This window comes from Coregonus lavaretus, assembly GCF_964263955.1.
Source record: "Coregonus lavaretus genome assembly, chromosome: 15".
NCBI classification, from domain to species: Eukaryota; Metazoa; Chordata; class Actinopteri; order Salmoniformes; family Salmonidae; genus Coregonus; species Coregonus lavaretus.
In genome coordinates, this window is record NC_140002.1 from 19,310,366 (window position 1) to 19,327,042 (window position 16,677).

Consider the following 16,677-nt stretch of genomic DNA (forward strand, 5'->3'; position numbering starts at 1 on the left):
CATAATCTATGAGCAGATTTGTTTTCTTGAAGCTGTACTATGCCATTTTCCCTACATTTCCCCCCACACGGCCAACTCCTTAGCAATTCGAGTTCTAGCCAATGAGCTTCAGCCCCTCACATTTGAGTGCCAGCTAGCAAAAGGCCTGCACAGCATTTACCAATGAGGTTGCAGGGCAAGCCCAACAGCTCAGTGGACACAGCAGAGAGAGTGTGTCAGTGTATCCCAAACCACCCTCTCTCCCCTACCAACTCGCTCGGAGGGCTCTCTGTTGTCACATGTTGCTGATGAAACTCTGAGGGTGACTTCCAGAGAGTGGCGATGGGATCAATAAACCCACCAACTACAGGACACACTCCTGACTTGAATTATGCAATTCATTTTCCACTTTTAAATAATAAAACAAACATGATATTGTAATTAACAAATCCCCCCCCTTGTTTTACAAGATATAAACCTCAGTAACAATTAAACATTTAATTTGGGAGATATTTGATCTGTTACATGTGTCAATTAGAGGCTACTGCTGCCTATTGAAATCACTGGCCACTTTAAGAAATGGAACACTAGTCACTTGAATAATGTTTACATATCTTGCACTACTCATCTCATATGTATGTACTGTATTGTATAATATTCTACTGTATCTTAGTCCATGCTGCTCTGTCATTGCTTGTCCATATATGTATATATTCTTAAATTCCATTCCTTACATAGATTTGTGTGTATTGGGTATATGTTATGAAATTGTTAGATATTACTTGTTAGATATTACTGCACTGTCGGAGCTAGAAGCACAAGCATTTCGCTACACCTGCAATAACATCTGCTAAACACGTGTATGTGACAAATATAATTTGATTTGATTCTCGAAATCAGACATAAAAAAATACACGTGGCATATAATTAGGCGCAATTCTCCATTGTTTTGTATGAAATTGTGCGAACTACAAACATATCACAGTATGTTTCGGGTTGTTCTGAAGCCTGTAGCCTTGCTGGCTCGGTAGTAGTGGCTATCTGAGGGTCTAATTAGCCCCTACACCCTCGATAATTTTCACTCCCTCAGCTTTGGGACACTTGTGCAAATGTCGGAGGCGCACATTAACATGCAATTTTCAGGGACCACTTTTGGATTGTGAGTGTTACTTACAGAATTTCTAGCAAAAAAGTATACAAAAGTATCAGATAATCTCTTTAAACATTCGGCAGCCCCCTAGGTGTCTCACTTTCGCAGTGTTTGCATGGAGTGACTCGGTGCGTTGACGTCACCGTTGTCTTGATTTGCTAACCCGAAAGAAGAGAGGAGTTAGTGCGTGTGAGAGCGGGTACTGTGAACCGCGTTACTATGCTGTAGCCCAATAACAACACATTCGGAATCAAAACGTGCAACTTAAGTGAGTACTGATATGGGTGCGTGTTACAGTGACAGACCCGCTTTTCTGCATGCTTACAGTTGTTGTTTGCCTGTGTACTCTCGCATTGTGAATGCTTTAATAGTATGTTTGTTATCCTCACTTCAACCCACATCAAGTTACAGTAGTCTATAGCGAGTTGCGGCGCTACAATGTGGCAAGCAAAGTTTAAATATCAATTTCTGTGTGCGCTGAAGTGTTTTGAATTGCAAGTGTTTGGGTGTCAAATAAAGCCAAAAGTTTGAGCCGATGTAAGGTGTTTAAGTTAACATAAACACTTAACATTGGGCATGTAAATATGTTTGGTTGACGTAACCGTCTGTTAACGTATTCTGGAGATCGCAGCAAGAGAACGTACGGTCTGGGTTTAGGCTACATTGCGAACCAGACAGTGTGACGTTCTTCCATGTGGTTTATTCTGAAAATAGTGTTTTCCTGTTGAAATGAGAATACAGTATATGCTGATACCTCATGCCGTTGTTATTTTCCTGGAAGTTAAAAAGCGAATAATGACGCACTTGAGGTGCTCGTGCAGACGTGATCACAAATCATCAAGAACACAGAGGCAATAGTCTGAGCTGTGTCCATCTATCTTCGCTGATGTAGGCTACAATGTACACTAGGGACCCGCATAGTTAACTGGTGGACTGGTGCTAATTCCTCGATTCTTAATCACATTGCCTCCGCTTGATGCAAATATGATTTAGTAGAATTGTTTTTATAGATGGAATGGCGAATTGAATTGCTATCGATATGGGTTATATCGCTCTTCCAAGCTCGAGCATGAAGACATGTCCAATTAAAATGCTATCAAGCTGCAATGATATCACTTCAGACGATTGCACCTGTGTGTTAATCAGAATAGCAAGCTAGTGAATGTAATCATTGTTGCAACCAGTCCCCGCTGAGATCATGTATTTGGGTCTCATTCGCCCGTATGTACTTTAGTAGACTCTTCTGTGATAAGTGAGCACTGTTTGTTCTTGAGCAAAATGTCTGGACACAATTTACACGAGCAAAGGTTTTTATTGTCTCGGCTTTAAACATCAGGACTCATTTGAATATAGACTACGTTAAAGAGATGCGCGCCTTGGACAGACAGCTGACTGGCTACAGTTGGTCGTTAGAGGATTCTTGATCTGATTGCATTATGTTGGCGTTGATATGCGCTCAATAGAGTATATTGACTGAAAATAATAATTCACCCTTCGAATGGTGTCTTCTGCACGTGTCACGCGACTGCGTTAAATTATTTGGTGACATTAACGCACTGTCTCAAACCTGGGGTGTAATCATTAGTCCAAACAGTTGCAAAACGGAACGTTGCCAACTAAAACGAGTTGGACAAATTCAGGTTGGTCCCTCTCCGTTTTGTTCTGTTTGCTTCCGTTTAAGAAACGTTTTCCAACAGAGTCGGCTTAATGAATACGTTTTGTTGGCTTTACATTACCTATCCTCATTAAGTAACTTTCGATTGTTTCATATGGTTTACACAGGCAGCGCAATTCTTTTTCCACTAATTGGTCTTTTGACCAATCACATCAGGGGTGTATTCATTACGTCTTGCAACGGAAACCGTTTACCATTTAAGAAACACATGGAAACAAACAGAACAAAGGGAACGAAACAGGGGGGACCTACCTGAATTTGTCAAATTTACTGGGTCATAAATTAGAGCTAAATTGGTATCTGTATCATAAAGAAAATGTTTTTTTGTTTTTTTTTACCCCGCCACGTTGTCATTTGTTGGAGGACGTCCACCACTTATGTACAGTCGCATCAATACCAGATTTATACAGCCTTGATTAACTCCTCTACAATATATCTGATGACTACCAACTGTTGACTTTTTTTTGAGGGCCACTCTGATGAGCCTAGGTATTGTTAACCTAGTATAACTGTTTAGGAAATGTGGATGCAAAATTAAGGCATAAATTAATATTTTTTCATCTGCTCTTTAATCTATCGATCTTTTTTCTGGGAACATTTAAATATATGTAGCCTACCTTTTTATGATTCCTGATTTATAATGGAATATATGTCAAATTATAACATTATTTGCCAAAAATAATTATATATATATATATATATATATATATATATAATATTAATTGTAAAAGGCTACTTACATAACACTTACATTTTAATAATGATAACAATAACAGTGAGGAATATATTATGATCATTTAGTATTATTAAGTAATAGGTTATTATTATTGTGGTCTAATCTTTTGTGAGTGTGGGCAATGATATGTACAGTGCCTTAAGAAAGTATTCCTACCCTTTGACTTTTTCCATATTTTGTTGTTACAGCCAGAATTTTAAATGGATTAAATTGAGATGTTTTATCACTGACAAACACACATCATGTCAAAGTGGAATTATGTTTTTCAAATTATTACAAATTAATAAAAAATGAAAAGCTGAAATGTCTTGTGTCGATAAGTATTCAACCCCTTTGTCATGGCAAGCCTAAATAAGATCAGGAGTGAAAATGTGCTCAACAAGTCGCATAATAAGTTGCATGGACTCACTCTGTGTTCAATAATAGTGTTTAACATGATTTTTGAATGACTACCTCATCTCTGTGCCCCACACATACAATTATCTGTAAGGTCCCTCAGTCGAGCAGAGAATTTCAAACACAGATTCAACCACAAAGACCAGGGAGGTTTTCCAATGCCTCACAAAGAAGGGCACCTATTGGCAGATGGGTGAAAATAAAAAAAGCAGACATTGAATATCCCTTTGAGCATGGTGAAGTTATTAATTACACTTTGGGTGGTGTATCAATACACCCAGTCACTACAAAGGTACAGGCGTCCTGCCTAACGCAGTTGCCGGAGAGGAAGGAAACCGCTCAGGGATTTCACCATGAGGCCAATGGTGACTTTAAAACAGTTAGAGTTCAATGGCTGTGATAGGAGAAAACTGAGGATGGATCAACAACATTGTAGTTACTCCACAATACTAACTTAATTGACAGTGAAAAGAAGGAACCCTGTACAGAATAAAAATATTCCAAAACATGCATCCTGTTTGCAACAAGGCACTAATGTAAAACATTTGAATACAAAATGTTATGTTTGGGGCTAATCCAATACAACACATTACTGAGTACCACTCTCCATATTTTCAAGCATTGTGGTGGCTGCATCATGTTATTGTAATCATTAAGGACTGCAGAGTTTTTCAGGATAAAAAAGAAACGGAATGGTGCTATGCACAGGCAAAATCCTAGAAGAAAATCTGGTTCAGTCTACTTTCCACCAGACACTGGGAGATCAATTCTTCTTTCAGCAGGACAATAACCTAAAACACAAGGCCAACTATACACGAGTGGATTACCAAGAAGACAGTAGGCAGGTTTCCGTTTATTTGACAAAAGTAATGTTGCAAAAAAATAAATAATCTACATATGTAATGGAAACGGCAGATAGGAGACATCTAAAGATCAACAAAATGTTTATCCGTTCAATGGTTGGATTTTCATTTTGTCAAATTTTCTTTATTGCAGCAAATGATGAAGGAAACAAGGTTTTTACAATAAATGATGATTGCGGAATCATTTTGAAGGTATGCGGTGCACGTGATTTCACCGCATAACTATAAAGCTCCACATTTCATTCTAAATGCCTACGTCTTGCGAAATAAATTTTTTCAACTATAAAATATTTTCTTTGCAAGACAAGGATTGTCCTGACTTTCAAAAATGGCTGAATTGCTTCGCCTTGCTTTTCTGGTTGGCTAGCAAGTTTCCCCATCCAATTATTTCAGATCTACAGGAGTGCAAGTTTTGCCATGGCACAGACCGTGGCGATATGTTGGCACATGATAATTATTAGAATATGGCAAAAATGTGTCAATTATTGCATTCTATATATGCTGGCTTTAGCGGGCTACCTGAGAGATGAAATTGATAGGTGGGAGGGCATACAGGCTGTCGCCAATTTATTAATGCGCAATTTGCCTGAATGGGTAATGGAAACGCTTCAGCACTACATTTTGATTTGACACTAGGTTTTTTCAAGTTTTTACATTTTTAAGGTGTGACGTCATTACATCCAGCTGTTTTCATCGACACGATAGTTAATTGTAAACACACCCTTGCAGGCAATTGTGGCATCTATTTTCTATGCAAACGTTCTAAATGTCAACGAACAATCACTGGAAAAGGTAATGGAAACGTACGTAGCTAGTGAATGATCCTGAGTGGCCGAGTTAGTTCTGACTTAAATCTGCTTGAAAATCTATGGCAAGACCGGAAAATGGTTGTCTAGCAATTTGACAGAGCTTGAAGAATTGAAAAATAATAATAGGCAAATCTTGCACAATCCAGGTGTGCAAAGCTCTTAGACTTATCCAGAAATACTCACAGCTGTAATCACTGCCAAAAGTGATAATAACATGTATTGACTCAGGGGGTTGAATACTTATCTAATCAAGATATATTAGTGTTTTATTTTCCATATATATATATATATATATATTTATTTTTTTACAAATGTTAGAATTTGTCTTCCACTTTGACACTAGAGTATTTTTGTGTAGATTGTTGACAAAAAAAGGCTAATCCATTTTAATCCCACTTTGTAACTCCAAAAAATGTGGAAAAAGTCAAGTGATGTGAATACTTTCTGAAGGCATTGTTACAGGGCCAACGTGTATTCAAGTCATTGATCAAATAGCTTAGCCTACTTCCCGCCTGTAGCATGCATCTGATCTCAATCTTCTGAGCCAAGTAAAAGCAGTAATGGAAACTATTCTGTCCTTGTACAAGCCTGCACTTTTGGCGAATGTACATGTAATATAATCTTGTTGGTGTTGCATGGTGTTTGTGCTTTTGTGACATCCTCTGTTTCAACTATTCCTGGCATCCGCTCGCAGCTCCCTCCCTCCTCGGCTCACTGCTCCTCTCTGTGATGAGAATACTGAATAAGATGCCATTTCATTTCAGAATGGGTGTTGATGGTCTTTGTGAACCAAGCACCAACGCATTCTAACAAAGACTAGGGTGTTGCAAGGTTTTCAAGGGTCCTTATTTGTTGCTGTTAATGTGCTTCCACCTGTCAAATAATTATAAATTGCAGGGGAAAATATATATATTTTTTAATATATTTGTAAGTTACTTTAATGAGGAACATCCGTGTATTCAGAGTAGGTTATTGGGTCTGCTTGGCTTTTGACTTCTGTTATTTATCTATTGATAATTTGCTCTATGTTCACTCAGTTTTTGCATGACATTTTTACAATCCCAGCAGGGTTGTGTCCATAGTTGTATTTATTATGTAAAGAACAGCTCAATGTCATGGTCATAGACATTTTTTCTTCTTTTTATGAAGTGTCCTGTGTTATTGTATAGCCTATTTGGATGAGAGATGAGAACAATTGAATTTAAAATGCCCAGAAAATAAGGATAAATTGCTGATCTTTATCTAATTGAAATACATGATGATAACAAAGCCAAATAACAATTATGGTTTGAAATGGCTTTTATAATAAACTGCAGTAATTAATACAACAGCAATTTATTATTTTAACTAAACACTGCAGAACTATGTTTGGATTTTTTTATATAAAGCGTAGGTTTATATATTGATCTGTGTAATCTACAACAGTTATTTAAAGTTTATTGGACTTATTATGGTATCTAGTTAAGAATTCAACAATTATTTTCATATATTTTTAAAGTACTGTATATTCCAAAAATATTCTGTGCTTTATCTTTTTCTCTATCCATTCTCTCCAGATTGACTTTATCTTGTTTACAAAGATACTGGTAAGTGAACAAACTGCTGAGGAGTGAAAGCAAGCCTCATGAGTTGGCCTGGCAGATCTCAGCGAAGTTATGGATTTGACTAAAATTGGTATGATCCAGCTCCAGAACCCCAACCACCCCACGGCCCTGCTGCAGAAGGCCAACCAGATGCGTCTGGCAGGAACCCTCTGCGACGTGATCATCATGGTGGACAGCCAGGAGTTCCATGCTCACCGGACTGTAATGGCCTGCACCAGCAAGATGTTTGAGATCCTGTTTCACCGCAACAGCCAGCATTACACCCTGGACTTTCTTTCACCAAAGACCTTCCAGCAGATCCTGGAGTATGCCTACACTGCCACACTCCAGGCCAAAGTGGAAGACCTGGACGACCTACTGTACGCAGCAGAGATCCTAGAAATCGAGTACCTGGAGGAGCAATGCCTCAAGATCCTGGAGACCATCCAGTCCTCGGACGACAACGACACAGAGGTCAACATGAACGATGGGGGCACAGAGGAAGACGATGAGCGCAAGGGCAGGCAAGGAGGGAAGAACGCCAAGAAGCATTCCATGGAGGGGAGTTACCATTCAGCCGCCCAACAAGCCTCGGCCCTGGCCAGCATGGTGGACCAGAGCCCCTCCGTCTCCACATCCTTCGGGCTCTCCACCATGAGCCCAACCAAAGCTGCCGTGGACAGCCTGATGAGCATAGGCCAGTCCCTCCTGCAGCAGGGCTTTGGGGGTGAGCACCTGACTCATGGCAACTCCCACCACCAATTGATGACCGAGATCAAGACGGAGATGATGCAAGTGGACGAAGGCGGAGGCCACGAGAGCCCCAGAACCATGGAGTCCAGCGCCTCCAGCAATTGCGAAAGGAGCGGCGAGTTGGACAAGAACCGTGACGGCCCCGGGACCCCAACCAGGAGCAGCGTGATCACGAGCGCCCGCGAGCTGCACTACGTCCGGGAGGATGGCATGGGCGACCCCCAAGCAGATGGCGGCCAAATGGGTCTGGAAGCCATGGCGGGTATGACAGGCATGACCGAGAAACACCTGGCCTCCTTGTACTCTCTGCCTCCCAATCATAAAAATGAGGCCATGCTATCCATGCCGGCCTCCATGGCCTCTTCTCTCCATATGTCCCCTGCCCTGGCCATGTCCATGGACTTCAGTGCCTATGGGGGACTTCTGCCCCAGAGCTTCATCCAGAGGGAGTTCTTCAACAAGTTGGGGGAGCTGGCTGCCGGTATGAAGCCAGACGGCAGGAACCAGCATGAACGCTGCAACGTGTGTGGCGCAGAGCTACCAGACAACGAAGCTGTGGAGCAACACAGGTAAGCTCAACTTTGTTTTACTTCATGTCACTGGGTTGGTTCCATTAATATTTGAAAACGTATTGATCTTTGCCAAAATCTTTCTTTCTTTAAATCGATGTTAAAATGCTATTATAAGTCAAATCTGCATAAAATAACTTAATGTAAGTGTACTGATATACGAATATATAATCTAGGCCTACATTTTTCAACCTTTCATAATTCTGGAATCTAGCTATCAAAAGTTGTGGTGAGGTCTTTTTTACCTCAAATATGTTGGTGTTTTTGAACAAAAATATAAATGCAACAGTGTTGGTCTCATATTTCATGAGCTGAATTTTTTTTTCCCTGAAATGTTCCATATGCACAACAAGCATATTGCTCTCACATTTTGTGCACAAATTTGTTTACTTCCCTGTTAGTGAGCATTTCTCCTTTGCCAAGATAATCCATCCACCTGACAGGTGTGGCATATCTAGAAGCTGCCCAGTCATGTGAAATCAATAGATTAGGGCCTAATGACTTTCTTTCAATTGACTGATTTCCTTTATGAACTGTAACTCAGTTAAATCTTTGAAATTGTTGCATGTTGCGTTTATATTTTTGTTCAGTATACTTCAGAATGCATTCACACCCCTTGACTTATTCCACAGTTTGTTGTGTTAAAACCTGAATTGAAAATGTATTAAATAAAAACATTTCTCACCCATTTACATACAATAATGACAAAGTGAAAACATGTTTTTAGACATTTCTGCCAATGTATTGAAAATTAAATACAGAAATCTTTCACACCACTGAGTCAATACACGTTAAAATCACCTTTGGCTGCGATTACAGCTGAGAGTCTTTCTGGGTAAGTCTCTAAGACTTACCCAGAATTGTACACCTGGATTCTACAATATTTGCACATGATTCTTTTAAAAGTTGGCTGTTGATCATTGCTAGACAGCCATTTTCAAGTCTCGCCATAGATTTTCAAGCTAATTTAAGTCAAAACTGTAACTAAGCCACTCAGGAACATTCAATGTCATCTTGGTAAGCAACTCCAGTATATATTTGGCCTTGTATTTTAGGTTATTGTCCTGCTGAAAGGTGAATTTGCCTCCCAGTGCCTGTTGGAAAGCAGGCTGAACCAGGTTTTTTGTTTCTTTTTATCCTAAAAAACGCCCTAGTCCTTGCCGATGACAAGCATACCCATAACATGATGCAGCAACCACCTTGCTTGAAAATATGAGTGGTACTCTGTGATGTTGTGTTGGATTTGTCCAAAACATAACGGTTTGTATTGAGGACATAAAGTTCATTTTTTTGCACTTTTACTTTAGTACTTTGTTGCAAACAAGATGCATGTTTTGGAATATTTATATTTTGGACATGCTTCTTTCTTCTCACTTTGTAGTTACTCCACAATACTAACCTAAATGACAATGTTGTTGATCCATCATCCTCAGTTTTCTCCTATCACAGCCATTAAACTCTGTAACTGTTTTAAAGTCACAATTGGCCTCTTGGAGAAATCCCTGTGGTTTCCTTCCTCTCCCGCAACTGAGTTAGGAAGGGCGCCTGTATCTTTGTAATGACTGGGTGTATTGATACAGCATCCAAAGTGTAATTAATAACTTCAGCATGCTCAAAGACAAATTCAATGTCTGCTTTTTTTTTACCCATCTGCCAATAGTTGTCCTTCTTTGTGAGGCATTGGAAAACCTCCCTGGTCTTTGTGGTTGAATCTGTGTTTGAAATGCACTGCTCGACTGCGGGACCTTACAATTATCTGTATGTGTGGGGTACAGAGATGATGTAGTCATTCAAAAATCATGTTAAACGCTATTATTATTATTATTGCACACAGAGTGAGTCCATTCAACTTATTATGTGACATGTTAAGCACATTTTTAGTCCTGAACTTATTTAGGCTTGCCATAACAAAGGGGTTGAATACTTATTGACCAAGCCATTCCAGCTTTTCATTTGTAATTCATTTGTAAAAATATCTGAAAACATAATTCCACTTTGACATTAGAGGTATTGTGTGTAGGCCTGTAACACAACATAATGTGGAAAAAGTCAAGGGGTGTGAATATTTTCTGAAGGCACTGTAGCTAGCTAACAAGCTAGATTACTATTTGGCTAGTATCCTTGATTTTAATTCGAATGTTTTAAGATTTTACCTCAAAGATATATATTAAAATTCTGATGCAACAAATTTAAGCCTGATTAAATACATTTATTTTAATTAATACATGTCAAGTAAATGTGAAATTAGCTTCTTGTGGTCTATCACCTGCTTTGATACATTGCTGAGAAGAGTTTAACCAATTTTAATATGCCTTTTACTGGAAATTTATCAATTCATTGTTTATTTTTGGGTAATATATATATATATATATATATATATATATATATATATATATATATATATATATATATATATATATATATATATATATATATATTTCTTTATGGGAATAAGTAATTGTATTTTCCATTATACTGCTGGCATTTGCATTGGATGTTATGCTTGTCAATTTTCCACCCAGAATTGGGTAGGAGTTACTTTCTTGTGTACTAAAGTCAATAATGTAGGCATTTTAAGGCAGTTGTATTGCAATGCCACCAGGCTACTGCTCACTTGTTTCTGCTACTACATGACACTTGAATATCTGCATTCATATGATTTTAAGTTTCATGTAGGCTATCATATCAATACAACATTTACAAACTCAACAGCTAAGGTGTTGTCGATCGCTCTCTGAAACAAAAGCAGTAGTCTATTGTTGGCGACCGAGTCAGAGGTTCTCTCCCCTGATGACTTCCAGGCCTGTCCGGGTGACTACCGAGCCGTCCTGCCGCGGCGCTGGCTGAGCCTATTAGTTGCACCTGGCGAAGGGGGTCGGCTAATGGTAAGCAGCCCCCCCCGAACCCCGCGGTGTGGCCAGTGATGGAGTGTCCCAGACCGGGGACCCCAGCCACCTGGGGGACAAGGAGGGCATTATTAGCTTTATGAGTGGAGCAGACTGTCCAGGCCAGGAAATGAGGGCTGTGCACAGGACCCAGGCCCTGCCCTCTGCAGCCTAACCTTTGGGCCGCTCGGCTGGCCTCTGCTTCTCGTCAGCATAGCTGGAGGCCGGGGTAGTCGTAGTGTGGATGGAAGGCTGCAAAAGAGGGGGTACAGCGAGTAAATCCACGGCAGGCGTACACTGCTGTTTAACTCCTGTTGTAGACTGCGCAGCATGCTGTTGTCTGCACATGAGAAATATTTGCGCAACTTCCAAAACTGTCAAGGAACTGTACTAGTTTGTCTAAAGTTGGGAAATAGGCCATAAGAAACACTCTGACAATCTGTTTCTGCTAATGGCCTGACACTCACACAGCCCAACACCCCATGAAGCTTGTAGGAGTTGGAATTTGGGATTGACTCAGTGTGTCAGCATTGATTGAGAGCTCACATTTCCAGTTGTTTAAGATTATAGCGAGACAAGGAGTGGGAGGGGAGGGGGCGCCCCGGATGAGTTTACAGGTCCTAGGTCATGTGTGGAGGTCCAAGCTTTTATGCAACTGAAAAGAGTTGGATTACATTTTAAAGATTCCAAAATCAAGATGACTCATGCTTGTTGTACTCGGTAACCCGATCTTGTACAACTTCCTGTGTTTTCAGTGGTTGAATTGGGAGCTGTGGGGTCCCTAGTTCGGCGGCGACTGTTTACCCCATTTCTTCACAGCATGTGATTTCTGTGTAACGCTCACATGACATTCCAGTGGAGTGACTTTTCATTTTTAAACATACAGCCTAAAGCTCTCACATCATTTGATGTGGCCATCCTTTAACAACTAAAACATCAATGGTTGGCCTAGAAAGGCATGCCCTTACAAATCGATGGTTGTATTTAGACTAGGCTTATTTAGGCCCAGTGCTACTCTGTGAAAATAAATAAGATCAGCAGGTGATCTCTGCTAGACAGGAGTCAGTACACTGCAGAACTGTGGACCCATCCAACTTCTTATTTATTATTACATTGTGCATAAAACTCTGGAATATAATGTATCTAACTGAACGACACCATTTCCAGAAAACCATCTTGGTTGAACTGGATAATGTCTAACTTAAACAACACTTCCAGTTCACCCAAGGCACTTTTATGGAAATGTTTCTAACTTAACTTAAACGACACCATTCACAGCCTCCACCCAACCTGGCATATTACAAATTACATTTTTATTTGAAGCTAAACAGTGTTTGTTTACGATTTGATTTAAAAAAATACAAACAATAGAGTATAACAAGCTCATGTTTTGGGTTGTGATGGGGTAAGACAGTTGAATTTAGCTCCTGAGGCTTATATTACTGATGAATCAATGGCTATACAGTGCATTCCACATTTTGTTACGTTACAGCCTTATTCTAAAATGGATAAAATAAAATAAATGTCCTCATCAATCTACACACATTAACCCATAATGACAAAGCGAAAACAGGTTTTTAGACATTTTTACAAATAAAAAACAGAAATACCTTATTTACATAAGTATTGAGACTGTTTGCTATGAGACTGTAATTGAGCTCCGGTGCACCCTGTTTCCATTGATCATCTTTGAGATGTTTCTACAACTTGATTGGAGTCCACCTGTGTTAAATTCAATTGATTGGATATGATTTGGAAAGGCACACACCTGTCTATAAAGGTCCCACAGTTGACAGTGCATGTCAGAGCAAAAAGCAAGCCATGAGTTTGAAGGAATTGTCCGTAGAGCTCCGAGACAGGATTGTGTTGAGGCACAGATCTGGGGAAGGGTACCAAAAAATGTCTGCAGCATTGAAGGTTCCCAAGAACGCACCAAGACTCTTCCTAGAGCTGGCTGCCCGGGCAAACTGAGCAATCGGGGGAGAAGGGCCTTGGTCAGGGAGGTGACCAAGAACGTGATGGTCACTCTGACAGAGCTCCAGAGTTCCTCTGTGGAGATGGGAGAACCTTCCAGAAGGACAACCATCTCTGCAGCACTCCACCAATCAGGCCTTTATGGTAGAGTGGCCAAACGGAAGCCACTCCTCAGTAAAAGGCACATGACAGCCCGCTTGGAGTTTGCCAAAAGGCACCTAAAGGACCCTCAGACCATGAGAAACAAGATTCTGGTCTGATGAAACCAAGATTGAACTCTTTGGCCTGAATGCCAAGCGTCACATCTGGAGGAAACCTGGCACCATCCCTACAGTGAAGCATGGTGGTGGCAGCATCATGCTGTGGGGATGTTTCTCAGCGGCAGGGACCGGGAGATTAGTCAGGATTCGAGGGGAAAGATGAATGGAGCAAAGTACAGAGAGATCCTTGATGAAAACCTGCTCCAGAGCGCTCAGGATCTCAGACTGGGGCGATGGTTCCCCTTCCAACAGGACAATGACCCTAAGCACACAGCCAAGCCAACGCAGTAGTGGCTTCGGGACAAGTCTCTGAATGTCCTTGAGTGGCCCAGACAGAGCCCGGACTTGAACTCAATTGGAAAATCTCTGGAGAGACCTGAAAATTGCTGTGCAGCGACGCTCCCCATCCAACCTGACAGAGCTTGAGAGGATCTGCAGAGAAGAATGGGGGAACCTCCCCAAATACAGGTGTGCCAAGCTTGTAGCGTCATACCCAAGAAGACTTGAGGCTGTAATCGCTGCCAAAGGTGCTTCAACAAAGTACTGAGTAAAGGGTCTGAATACTTATGTAAATGTCATATTTTCAGTTTATATTTTTATAAATTTGCCAAAACTTCTAAACTTCTTTTTGCATTGTCATTATGGGATGAAAAATGTAGGATAAGGCTGGAACGTAACAAAATGTGGAAAAGGGGAAGAGGTCTGAATACTTTCTGAATGCGCTGTATATCATAAAAGTCCACAAATGGATGTAGCAATTGCATATTCCCACTTTAACAGTTAGGGAGGGAGTTGACAGTTACATTGTCTGTTGAACAGGGCCCTGTTTGCCAGAACGACCTAAACCCAGTCAGTGCCTCAGTTGAAGAGAGTCCAGATTGGTTGAAATTAGTTTTAGGCTGCATGACTCCTTTTTCTGCATGCTAAGTGTTCAGCTGACCCTATTGTCAATACCTATTTTTTGACATACTTTGTTGGATCCCAACTCCCCAATGGTGGACCAACTAAGTTAATGAACATGAGAGCTGATACATTACTTATTTTGAGTTTGGTGCTCAGTGGTGTAACAACATTGTTCATCTCAGATAAAGCTCTTACACATTCAGCACTGCTGACAGCAAGAATATCAACTGAGCATTTCTGGATGTTCTTTAAAGTCTCTAGCGCTGTTTCACACTAGAGAAACTGATCCTAAATGCATCACACAATTCTATGGTTTCCTCTTCCCCATAGAGGTGGTGCTGGCCATGCCTAAAAGGTTTGAGGATCTATCAGGTCTATCATTTATTCTATGTTTATTTTTTATTTTTTTTATTGTATTATAATATTTTTTAGGGGGTAGATCAGCTTTAATATTGCAGATAGATTGTAACTTCCATCAATGTAATTGTCTGCATCACTTCCAATCCCCCATATATACACTGCTCAAAAAAATTAAGGGAACACTAAAATAACATATCCTAGATCTGAATGAATGAAATAATCTTATTAAATACTTTTTTCTTTACATAGTTGAATGTGCTGACAACAAAATCACACAAAAATTATCAATGGAAATCAAATGTATCAACCCATGGAGGTCTGGATTTGGAGTCACCCTCAAAATTAAAGTGGAAAACCACACTACAGGCTGATCCAACTTTGATGTAATGTCCTTAAAACAAGTCAAAATTAGGCTCAGTAGTGTGTGTGTGGCCTCCACGTGCCTGTATGACCTCCCTACAACGCCTGGGCATGCTTCTGATGAGGTGGCGGATGGTCTCCTGAGGGATCTCCTCCCAGACCTGGACTAAAGCATCCGCCAACTCCTGGACAGTCTGTGGTGCAACGTGGCGTTGGTGGATGGAGCGAGACATGATGTCCCAGATGTGCTCAATTGGATTCAGGTCTGGGGAACGGGCGGGCCAGTCCATAGTATCAATGCCTTCCTCTTGCAGGAACTGCTGACACACTCCAGCCACATGAGGTCTAGCATTGTCTTGCATTAGGAGGAACCCAGAGCCAACCGCACCAGCATATGATCTCACAAGGGGTCTGAGGATCTCATCTCAGTACCTAATGGCAGTCAGGCTACCTCTGGCGAGCACATGGAGGGCTGTGCGACCCCCCAAAGAAATGCCACCCCACACCATGACTGACCCACCGCCAAACCGGTCATGCTGGAGGATGTTGCAGGCAGCAGAACGTTCTCCACAGCGTCTCCAGACTCTGTCACGTCTGTCACATGTGCTCAGTGTGAACCTGCTTTCATCTGTGAAGAGCACAGGGCACCAGTGGCGAATTTGCCAATCTTGGTGTTCTCTGGCAAATGCCAAACGTCCTGCACGGTGTTGGGCTGTAAGCACAACCCCCACCTGTGGACGTCGGGCCCTCATACCACCCTCATGGAGTCTGTTTCTGACTGTTTGAGCAGACACATGCACATTTGTGGCCTGCTGGAGGTCATTTTGCAGGGCTCTGGCAGTGCTCCTCCTGCTCCTCCTTGCACAAAGGCGGAGGTAGCGGTCCTGCTGCTGGGTTGTTGCCCTCCTACGGCCTCCTCCACGTCTCCTGATGTACTGGCCTGTCTCCTGGTAGCGCCTCCATGCTCTGGACACTACGCTGACAGACACAGCAAACCTTCTTGCCACAGCTCGCATTGATGTGCCATCCTGGATGAGCTGCACTACCTGAGCCACTTGTGTGGGTTGTAGACTCCGTCTCATGCTACCACTAAAGTGAAAGCACCGCCAGCATTCAAAAGTGACCAAAACATCAGCCAGGAAGCATAGGAACTGAGAAGTGGTCTGTGGTCACCACCTGCAAAACCAGTCCTTTATTGGGGGTGTCTTGCTAATTGCCTATAATTTCCACCTGTTGTCTATTCCATTTGCACAACAGCATGTGACATTTATTGTCAATCAGTGTTGCTTCCTAAGTGGACAGTTTGATTTCACAGAAGTGTGATTGACTTGGAGTTACATTGTGTTGTTTAAGTGTTCCCTTTATTTTTTTGAGCAGTATATATATATATATATATATATATATACACAGTGAAGGAAAAAA

The 16,677-nt window shown here is 41.1% G+C and overlaps 1 protein-coding gene across 2 annotated transcripts in view; it reads left to right on the plus strand.

Moving 5' to 3' along the window:
* Nucleotides 1–1,307: 1,307 nt before the first annotated feature.
* Nucleotides 1,308–16,677, plus strand: part of LOC311142743 (zinc finger and BTB domain-containing protein 16-A) — a 188,276-nt gene continuing 172,906 nt past the window's right edge. For both annotated transcript variants that reach the window (XM_084178403.1, XM_084178404.1), the window contains exons 1-2: nucleotides 1,308–1,397; nucleotides 7,165–8,513. In XM_084178403.1, coding sequence (XP_084034529.1) covers nucleotides 7,264–8,513 — 1,250 coding nt within the window. In that variant the 5' untranslated portion in view covers nucleotides 1,308–1,397; nucleotides 7,165–7,263. The remainder of the gene's footprint in view (nucleotides 1,398–7,164; nucleotides 8,514–16,677) is intronic.